Source organism: Pseudopodoces humilis, chromosome 29 (genome assembly GCF_049639895.1).
Source record: "Pseudopodoces humilis isolate 2021_Gansu_Grassland_sample_001 chromosome 29, ASM4963989v1, whole genome shotgun sequence".
NCBI classification, from domain to species: Eukaryota; Metazoa; Chordata; class Aves; order Passeriformes; family Paridae; genus Pseudopodoces; species Pseudopodoces humilis.
This window is the reverse complement of record NC_142228.1, coordinates 4,034,496-4,045,243: the sequence shown is the minus strand read 5'-3', so window position 1 is coordinate 4,045,243 and position 10,748 is coordinate 4,034,496. Positions and strand designations below refer to the sequence as shown.

General features: G+C 49.3%; 1 protein-coding gene across 2 annotated transcripts in view; it reads left to right on the top strand.

Annotated features, from left to right (window-relative positions):
• The first annotated feature begins 2,469 nt into the window (after window positions 1-2,469).
• Window positions 2,470-10,748, top strand: part of NSF (N-ethylmaleimide sensitive factor, vesicle fusing ATPase) — a 72,174-nt gene continuing 63,895 nt past the window's right edge. For both annotated transcript variants that reach the window (XM_005532607.3, XM_014261175.2), the window contains exon 1: window positions 2,470-2,535. In XM_005532607.3, the coding sequence (XP_005532664.2) occupies window positions 2,524-2,535 (12 nt within the window). In that variant the 5' untranslated portion in view covers window positions 2,470-2,523. The remainder of the gene's footprint in view (window positions 2,536-10,748) is intronic.

Sequence of the window (10,748 nt, the reverse complement as noted above, 5' to 3'; positions counted from 1 at the left end):
TGAAGCTCTTGGTTTCAGAGTGTGTCCCAGATCCATCCCATGCTCCCTGCCCCAGGGAAGAGCTGTGGGACTTTGGGGGTTTGGGGCTGGCTCAGGAGCAGCCAGGTGTGGGCTGCTGTCCCCCTCAGTCCCAGATGTGCAGAGGAGTTGGTGTGACCTTTGTGCTTGGTTTGGGGAGCTTTGCTTTGTTTTTCTCCCCCTTTTGAAATGGTGAACAATGGGGAAGCATGGACACTGCTTCACTGTCCCCCTCAGCTGTTCCCTATGAATTCATACATTGCATTTCCTGCATTTCTTGCTGCAAGAGACTCCCTTAAGGCCACAGATCAGAGATCTGGGAAGATGAGAGCAGCGAGAATCCCCACAAAACTCATCATTCAGCCAGATCTCAGTGCTGAGCCGAGCCCCCAGGCTGGGCACCTTTCCAGCTGTGCAGGAGAACGGTGGCAGCACGCTCAGGTTGTCACCTGTCAGGGTCTGGCTGCTGCCACCCCGGAGCACAGGGGTTGTTTGCAATATTTAACAACCACTTCCCAGTGCTGTTTTGCTGGCACAGTGATTTCTGTCGAGGGACAGTGAAACTGCTCAGCTGCAGGCAGAGGCAACAGGATCTCACTGCAGGAAACAGAATCCTTGTGCTGCTGAGATCAGCCCACAGCAGATTTAGGCACTGACCCCATTTCTTCTTCCCTTCAGGCCTGTGCTGTGCACTGAGGTACATCCACAGTCTGGGACACCGACCACTTTGGCCATTGTGGTAAAATCTCCTCAGTGCCAGTCTTCCATGGACCTGGCATTCCCCTCTGGGTCCCAGCTGACTCTGGTACTTGCTCAAGGCAGTAACCAGCAGTTACAATCAGTATTAATATTTTATTATGCTGTCAAAGCCCACGCAGGAAGCTGCTATAACACGTTGCCAATGCATTAGAGCTCCCAGGATATTTGGGTTGGCTTTGCAGACACCACTGAACTTTGGGGTTGGAGTGTTTGTCATCACCTTCCTCAGAACACCAACCTCAGAGCACGGCTGGGATCTCATCCCTGGCTGAACATCACACAGGGGGATGAGCTCTGTCACCTCTCAGCACCTCTCCTCCGGTGTGATCTGCCTCTCCAGAGCAAAGCACTGCTCCAAGCCAATCCCATCCAGATCCACATCCTGAAGCTGGAAGCTGTCAGTGCTCAGACAGGACCCGGCTGTGCGGGAGGAGAGCTGCAGGGAGCAGACACCGAGAGGTGAGCGATGGGCTGGAGGAGCCCTGAGACCCTCCCCAGGAACGAGCCAGGTCCGGGTGTGACACTCGTGAGGGATTTGGTGGCAGCTCTGAGCTCCCATTACCACACACCTGTGACTGTTATCACCAATATAAACAAACATTAGTGTCAGCCAGCTGCTGACGGATGGGAAGTCCGGGAAAACAGTTAAGCCATTAAATGTCATTGAAGGAGACCACAATGCCTGGTTTACAACAGCTGCTCTGCGGCCTTGTGGTAGTTTGGCATTTAGGAAAAGAAGTGGGAAACCCACCACAGCCCTCTTTGGAGAAGGAACAGAATCAAAGCCAGATTAAAAATTAAATTAAAACAGAATTAAACTTTAAAAAAATATATACAATTAAAAATGTTAAATTATTATTGTAATAATAATTAAACTTAAAAAAAAATATACAATTAAAAATGTTAAATTATTATTATGTTTTACTATATATAAAAATATAGCATCCTATATTAATACAATATTATAACATACAATATGCTACAATATGTATTATTATATTGTAACATATATTACAATGTATTGTATATAATGTGACTATTATCATTAATATATTAATATTACTATAAAATTATGATCAATTATTATAAACATTACTGATATTCGATTAAATTTATTTAATTAGTATTAATTAAATATTATTTACTTAAAACGACATTAAAATAGAATTAAATCATTTAAAGAATTAAAGCAGGGGTTTCCTGGCGCAGGGGCGGCCCGGCCCCGCTCACCCTCACACCATGGCGCTCAGCCCGTCCCGCTGCACCGCGGGATAGGGATAGGGACAGGGACAGGGATAGGGACCGGGACCGGGACCAGCCGAGCCCCGCCGGGACCCCTCCAGGTTGCCGTCGCGCTCCCGGCCGGGCACCGCCCGTGTCCCACCCTCGCCATCCCCGTGTCCTCCCCCGAACCCGCGCTCGGCGCCCGCAGCATTCCCGGGAATACCGGGACCGCCCGGAGCCCTCGGCCCCGCCCACCCTTCGTCATCGGCCAATCACCGCAGCTCTCCCGGTGATTGACAGCAATACTCCCCGCCCCCTCACAGCCAGGCCGATGGGCGGGTCGTTCTGTGACGTGACAGTCAGTGCCTTGAGCGGCGGGCAGAGCGACCAATGGAAAGCCAGAACCGCACAGGGGGCGTGGCCTCCCAGTCTTCGAGGCCCCGCCCCCTCGCGCCGCGGCGCCTGCGCTGCGCCGCCCCCTGGCGGCCGCGGGGAGGGCCTGTCGGTCGGCGCTGCGGCAACATGGCGGGGCGGGTAAGTGGGGGGGACACGGACCGGCCGCTATCGCCCATCCCTTGCTCCCTCCTCCGCTCCTGCTCCTCCCTGCGCCACCGCGGCTTTGGGAGCTTCTCACAGCCCCGCTGCCAGGAGGCTGCTCTGCTCTGGGGGGTCCCCCGGCAGTGCTGTGAGGCTGTGGTGACCCCCTCTTCCCCAGCGGTGTGGGGGTTCCTGACGGTCCTGTGAGGCTGTGGAGACCCCCCTGCCCAGTGGTGTGGGGGGCTGGGGGATGACCTCTCTCTCGTTGTTCCCCGGGGCTTCGGGAGGTTGAGGTGACCTCTTGGTGATGTGGCATGTGGGACAAGACTGGGTTCCTTCAGGAGCCGGGGCAAGGCTGACCCGTCTCTCTGTGGGGCAGGATTTTAGGGTCCCCCAGGGGTTCTGTGAGACCCCGGTCGCCCCTTGGCAACGTGGGGTGTGGGACAGGACTGGGGGTTCCCTCAGGAGCACTGTGAGCCCGGGGTGACCCCTCTCCATGGGGGTGTGAGGCAGGATTTAGGGTTCCCTAAGGGTGCCATGAGGTTGTAGTGGTCTTGTGGGGTGCAGAGCTGGATTTTGGGGTTTCTTGGGGATGCTCAGAGGCTGTGGTGACCCCTTGGTGCTGTGAAATGAGCATCTAGGGCTCCCTCAGGAGTTGGGGTGCTGCCTCTCCCTGCGGTGTGGGGCAGGATAGGGGGGTCCCCTGATGGTGCAGGGAAGCTCAGGGGTGTCGTGGTGCTGCTGTCAGGATTTAGGGTGCCCCGGAGTGCTGTGAAGCTCTCGTGGCCCCTCTCCCTGTGGGCAGGGACCTTTAGGGATGCTGTGATAGGAGGTGATCCCTTGGTGCTTTGGGACATGGGGCAGAATTTTGGGATTCCTTGAGGGGCCTCTGTGGGTCCCCTGTCTCCATGGGGTATGCAGTAAGATTTTAGGGTCCCTAAAGGTGCTATGAGGCCCTGGTGACCCCTTGGTGCCCTGGAATACGTAGAGATTTTCTCCTGTAGGAACCAGCCAGGTGTCCACCTTTCATTGTGTGGAAAGACCTTTAGGGCTGTGCAATGGTTTTATTATGTATTAATTTAAAAGATAAAAAAAATGCCTTATTAGTGATAGATCACATCAGCAAGTGGCCAGAAAGGCTTTAAAATGGGAAGGAACAGCCTTGTCTGTGACATCCCTTCTTGTGGTGCCTGCACATCCCCTCTTTTTCAGGTGTCCAGGTGCTGCAGGATGTGTTTGGATTGCTCTGCTCTTTGCCAGGAGCTCAGTCATGCTTTGCTGGGTATCAGCTTGGGAAAGTCACATTTTTCATTAGTGCTTGCCTCTGTCTGGAGTCTTGTCTCTAGGCCAAGTAATTCAGTGGTTGAAATGCTGAGGAATTGGTTTTCCAAGTGTTTTTTGCATTGTGCTGGGCTGGGGGATGGAGGGCAGTTGGTGCAGTGCTGTGGTGCAGAGCAGGGGTGAGAAGTCTGGCCCGGTGACGTGCTGTGCATCACAGGTGCTCCAGTGCCACCCCTGAAATGTGCTGAGTAATTGAGAAAAAACCCACATTTTGTGGTCTGTCTCTCCTTAAGAGTTTTTCCTCTGTCCCTGCTCCAGATTCTTGGTCTCACCTTCTTCCTTGCACCCTTTTTTCTTCATCTCACCCTTTACGCTAACCCAGGGAAATCTGTGAGCTCTGCCTGGCTTTTTTCAGCTTTCTGTTGCCCAGAACAGGAGCCCCATGCTCTGGTCAGTGGTAAGATGGTTTTATCTGCACTGGACGTGCTTCTGAGACTCCCTGGGCCTAAACCAACCCAGCTGCAGTTGTCTTGCCTTGGCTCTGCTCCTCTGAGCCCTCGCAGCCGTGTCCTCAGGGAGCACCCTGGTGCATGCTCTGAGTGTTGGGATTGGTGACTGGGGATGTGGGGAGGAAGGAGAACGCTTTATTCTTCAACTTTATTCTTCTGCTTTGAGCTTTTCTGCTACTAGAAACCTGAGAAAACGTGCCTTTGACCAGCTTGGAAGCCTGCTGAAGGAAAGGGGGATTTATGTGAATTTAAAGGAAAGATTGATGCTTAGTTGCCTCCTAATCTGGCAGTTGGATGGGTGATGCTCTCCTTGTGTTATCAGGAAGCTTCTTAGTATTCAGTGTTTTCATGATTTGCCTGCAAATGCAGTTGTTGCAGAACTATCACATTATTTAATGCTGCAAAGAGAGTCCTTAAGCTGAGTGTTCCATCTCACTCTCCAAGCTGGGTCTGATCCTTCAGTTGCTTTCCACGTGAGCTACTGAGGGAGCTGCCTGCTCCTTCCAGCTGGCCCGTGGGCCAGCAGCAGCGCTGGGGAGGGTGAGGAGCAGGGGGAGCAGGCAGCAGCGCCCGCTCGGGCTGCGACACCGGGGCTGTGTCGGGGTAAACACGGAACACTTGGTGGGAGGATGGAGGTGTGTGATATCTCCAGGCACAACAGGTGAGGCTGATGCTGGAACACAGGTGCTGTTCTGTTGTCAGCGTTTTTAACAGGTGCTTCAACCTGCAGGATGGGAAGAGGAGCTTCAGTGACTCCTCCTGCCCTGCAAATCTGTTCTGCAATGCATCCAGAGATTAATCTCTTTTATTTGACTCGTGTGATTTGATTTGTGCATGTACATTCTCACAGGGAAAAATGAATGGCTGTCCTGATGTACTAGAGAGACAAAATATTTAAACTTCTAGTAACATTTTGAATAATTCAGGTGAATGATAAGCCAAATCTGATTAATGGTGTGATGCTGTTTCAGGTGTGTTACACTGCTCTCCTAATTGCACTGGGTCTCTCCATGGCAAGGAAGAGATGGTGATTAGCAGTGATTGAAGTTTACAGGAAAAACAGTTTATGATGATTAGAAATAATGGCTGTTTCTGTAATAATTTATTCTGTGTCTCTGCATGGGGATCATTAGGCATGCAGGCAGAGCAGTCAGGCATCTGCAGGAGAGGGAATGGTTGGAAGCTGCTGTGTCTGTAGCTGGTTATGCACCTCTTGTACCAAGTGGACCCCTGGAAGTTCACTGGTGCTGTCTGTAACTAATTGATTTGAACTACATCAGGAATTAGTTCCCAAAGGGATCTAGAAAGGCCTGTGATTCCTGTGCCTTGTTCCAGTGAGTGTCAAGCTGTGAATCCAGCACAATCTGCGTTTCTGCCTGTGTCTGCACAGGCTGGAGAGCTCCATGGGACTGGGCTGGGGCAGGTAGCAGGGCTGTACACACCCTGTGTGGGTGTTGGTGAGGATCTCTCAGCAGGGACACTGGTGTGGTTTTCTTTAAGGAGTATGAGTTTTGTGATAGCTGAACTTGTGTAACAGTTCATGGTTAGAAATAATGGCTGTTTTAGGGGGTGTCACTGGTGTAACACACACATTTTTGTTCCTCTGCTGTTTGGGGGTCCTTTGGGGCAGTGTTGCCTTTAGCCCAGTGAGAGCAGATTCTGGCCTGTTGGCTCCTCAGAAGAGATTCCCTCTGTGTTGGGTTGGAAATGGTTTTGGATTCACTCAGGTATGGATGGTGTCTGACGCTGCAGGTGCTGTCACTCCTCTCGAGAGCCTGAGCACAGGGTCCTGCTGGCATCTGGTGACACCAGGTGTCCAATCCAGAGGTGCAGCAGGAGTGGGAAGGTGGTGAAGAACAGATGGAGTCCTTTGGTGTTCAGTGCTGCCAAAGGCATTGCTGACCTAACCCTGCTCTCTTGTGCATCCTGCAGCCAGCACAGATCCCAGAATGTTTGTGTTGGAAGGGACCTTAAACCCACCCAGTGCCACCCCTGCCATGGCAGGGACACCTCCCACTGTCCCAGGCTGCTCCAGCCCCAATGTCCAGCCTGGCCTTGGGCACTGCCAGGGATCCAGGGGCAGCCCCAGCTGCTCTGGGCACCCTGTGCCAGGGCCTTACTTCCCTCACAGGGAACAATTCCTTCCTAACATTTAATCCATAAATATATACATTTAATACATACATATTTATGTATTTAATAAATAAATATAAACATTTAATCCATAAATATGTACATATATCCATAAATATATTAATATAATAATATACCTGACACAGTGCTAGACAATTAATAACTTTTGGCTTATTATTAGCTTGACTTGTTTAAAAATACTTAAAATGTAGAGAATGTGGTTTTAGGTTGGATGGTTTGGTAAGGACTTTGAAGTAATGGGGTCTAGACTTTATGGATTAGAACTGTAAGGTGATTTCTGATAACATATGGAACCAGCCTTCAGAGATGCAGGCGTTGTCAGGCAACTAAAGAAACGTTTATGAATCAACTTAGTTCCTTCTTGCAGCCTGGTACTGTTCCTGCTATCGTCACTTAGTTTTTTTTAGTATTTCCTAGTGTGTAATATGAAGAAATGGGTTTTTAGCAATGTTTCAGGGAAATGGGAGAAAACTCTATCTGAATCTCTGTTTCTGTGATCACTTCTGCAATCTCGTAACTGTCTTGTGGAATCATCACAAATCAACTTGTGGCCTGCTTTCAGGATTTCTGCCTTGCTGAATTATTTAAAATAAAGTCACATATTTTTTTTAAAACTCTAAAATTATTTAGAATAAAATTCTGATGACCATGTGAATGTTGGTGGGCATGGGATATTTGTCCCTGTCATCTTTGATTAATTTGTTGCTTGGCTCAGTGTTGCAGAAGCAGTGTGTCCTAAGCTTGTGCTTAAAAGGTCACTGCCAAAGGGAGATGTCAATGCTGCCTCTCCATCTCCAGTTTTTGGGGTGCTGGTGTGTCACACCTCTTCTGTTATGTGGACCTGCCAGAATATTTAAACTTAGGTAATATTTTTTTTTAGTAGGAAAAACTCTTGTAAAAAAGTTAGAGAATCTTTTTGAGGATCACTTAAAATATTAATTTCTTAAGTATTACTTTTAAACTTTTTTTTTTCCCTAGAGCACTGCAAGATCTCTTTTCCCCTCTTGTTCTGGGTTCTGTGCCTTAGACCACAGAGGTAATTCAGGAGAAGACCCCGAGGCTCAGGATAAACCCTGATTGAATTTGGAAGAAGTTCTGGCATAAAATCAGATCATCTTGAGTCCACAGAAAAGCAGTCCCTAGAAAGTAGTGGCACTTCTGATGTGCTGAATTAGCCACCAGGCAGGACGTAGTTTCAGTGCAATGAAATTACCATTGATTCCTATGAAAACAGTTAGAATGTAGGTCATGGAGTGATCTTTCTTTGATCCAGGGTTGGTTCAGGTGCCCTCACAAGCGCAGGATGAGTTTTAGGGAGAGCTGGTGCAGTCACTGCCCTGAGCAGTGGGACAGAGATCTTGGGAACTGCAGTAGCTTTTAGAGGGATGAAGTTCAGCCTGGGGGCTCTGCAGGATGCTGTCTCACATCAGGGAGGTTCTCTGGCAGAGACCAGAGTTTTGTGATGAAACACCCATATTGACCATCTCCAGAAGGTTTTCAGACTCCCAGGAACTGGAGAGCAGTGTTGGAGAAGGTCTGTGGACAAAAAAAGCCAAATAAGAAACCCAGTTGCTAAAATTAATGGAAGAGCTTCCAATGCAGTGCCCTGGAACCGTGTCTGAGCCAGCTGATTGTGCTGCTGCTCATAAACCAAGGCTGGGTAAGCAGCTCCTCAGGCACTCCTGCTCTGCTCCTTCCTGTGCAGGCACATCCTGCCCTCAGGGAGGTCAGAGGTTTGAAGTATGAAGAGATTTAACACGTTCCTCCAGTCTCCTGGGATGCAATAAAGCAGTGACCTTCTATCAAAAAATCTGGAGTAATTGATGCCCTGGAGTTGTGTCATGTGCTTTTTGTGTAAAAAATAGAGCAATACTTGAAGCTGCTGCATCCTGAACTGCTGATGACTGGGTGGTGTTTGGTACATCAGAGTCGTGGGGAGTTCAGTGGCTGGGCTGAGCTGTAAATCCTCAGGGACAGCAGCACCCTGGGCTTTCACAGGGCAAATTCCAAGGGGGATATTTTTAACATTAACATGTATTCACATTGTCTCCTAAATAAATGGGATGAAATTTGCATCCCTGAGGTGTCCTCACTGCTCCTGTGGCAAAATCCTGTGACATGCATCCCAGGCCCACAGCTTACTCTGGTGGTGTGGTGGTTCATTCCCCTGGAATTCTTCAAAGATGTTTAGATGCAACCCAACAAACAACAATTCCCTGTAATTAAATTGATCATCCTGGCTTGAGAAAGGAATGTGAAGTAACATCCACTCAAAAAATGGATGTGTTAATTAAAATGCACATATCCTGGGTCATTATTGCTTAATAGGAAGGTGGAGCTGCTGGTCCTGCTGAGCTGTCAGCTCCCTAGTTCTGTGGCACAGCAGCTCAGGTACAGATGTATTTCCTAAAGTCACTTACTGATCATATTGTGAAGAGCTGATCTGGAGAAGGACATCTTTGGGCAGAGCAACCTGTGTAACTCGACTGCAGATCCTCTGCTTGGGGAAGCTCTCCTTTAGCGCTCTTGTTCTGCTCTGATGGATCAGGCAAACCCTTGGAACTCTTTGTTCTTGGGACTGTAAATTGTGTTTCTCCTGATGTTGGCAAATACTGGCAATAGCAGAGCCGGATTCCCAAAGCTGTGAGCACCTGGTTAACTGCAGGTGAACAACATTGGAGTGACAGAGCCACCCCTGCAGATCTGAGTTCATTTCAACTTTGCAAACCAAGGGAAGTGGCACTAAAACCCAATATCCTTCATTTGTGGGAGAGGCCCTCCTGCCCTGATAAAGTGGCTCTGGAGTGCCAGGACCCACAGTAATTTCCAGATTCAGACCCAGAGAACACAGGGCTGCTGTCAGAGAAACAGAGAAATGTGTTGAGTGTTTGATAAAGAGTGCCCAGTGAGGAGTGTCTGCTGTCTCCTGCTGCCCATCTGAGCTCTTGCCAGGCAAGGGCGTTACTGCTGCCACGGGCAGACAACGCAGGGAGAACATTCCCTGTTTCATTTCCAGCCCTGGGTGGTGCGGGAGGTGCTGATGGGATCTCTTCCCTCTCTCCTCTGAGCTGTTTCAGCCCTGGCTTCATCAAAAATGTGAAAATGAGTTCTGAGATTTTAGCTTCCCAATACATTCCTCTTTATTAGGAGAAGAAAATTGGTATTTCTGAGTTTGTTGTCAAGAGAGAATGCAGCTCCTTCCTGAAGAGAATAAAAGCTTCCAGTAAACAAATAGAGGTCATGTAGAGCAGGTGGAATGGTCAGGCCTGAGCAGGGAGTCAGGGCTGTGTTCCAGGGACAGCAGCTTATCCTGCCAGCACAGCCACTGCAGGTCTGGAAAGGCCTGTCTGGCCAGGCCTGCTGGTCCAAAAAGTTCCTTGTAGGTTGATCTCCACTTGTGGCTGCAGAAGTATGGAAGCTTTATTCAATATTTTTTGGCATGTCCAGAAAAACCCTCTGCAAGCTGCTAAACTTCCCTAGTTAATTTTCAAAATTATTTAGAACCACAACATTTAGGACAACTTGTGTTCCTGAGTCCCTGATTATGACATCATGTTGTTATTCCTTTCATGAATATTACAGAATTGTTCTTTATAGGAGCCTTGGTTTTGTCTTTACCCTTTCTCCCTGTCACAGAACCAGATTCCCCTCCAGGTCAGGAATCCACTCTTACCTGCCAGCCAGGAGCTCTGCTGGTGTTGCTGTTTTATGCCCATTTCTTGTGCCCTTCAGTGTTGAGTTGTTGCTCAGCTCTGTGGTGTGTTATGGCTGTAGGGAGCAGGCACAGTCCTTGGGCTCCCCTGTGCTGGGAGTTTGGTTGGTGCTGAGCCAGCTCTGCAGCTCATCCTCCTGCTGGAGCTGCTGGTTGTCCCCTGTGTGCAGCCCCAGGTGTAACATCCACCTCGGATCCTGGTGTCCCTTGGATCTGGAGACAGAGGCAGAGCTTTGTGCGTGTGTTTTCTGTCAGGAGCATACTCCTGGATAATGTGTAGGATCTGTGATTCATCATGTCAGTTCCCTGTTTATCTTCTGAGCTCCTTTGACATCATAATTCTTCCTGTCAGTATTCAAACTTCATTTTATTGGCAGACTCTTGGTGGTGAGTGTTTGATTTGGAGTCAGCCGTGCTTCCACACAGCCCACAGAGGCACCTCTGCTTGGGCTCTAGGTAGTGGACAGAACTGCTTCCCAGGAATTACACCTGCACAGGTGGTTCTCTGCCCTCTCTGGGTGGTGAGGCTCTGGGCTCAGAGAGATTTTCTGGCC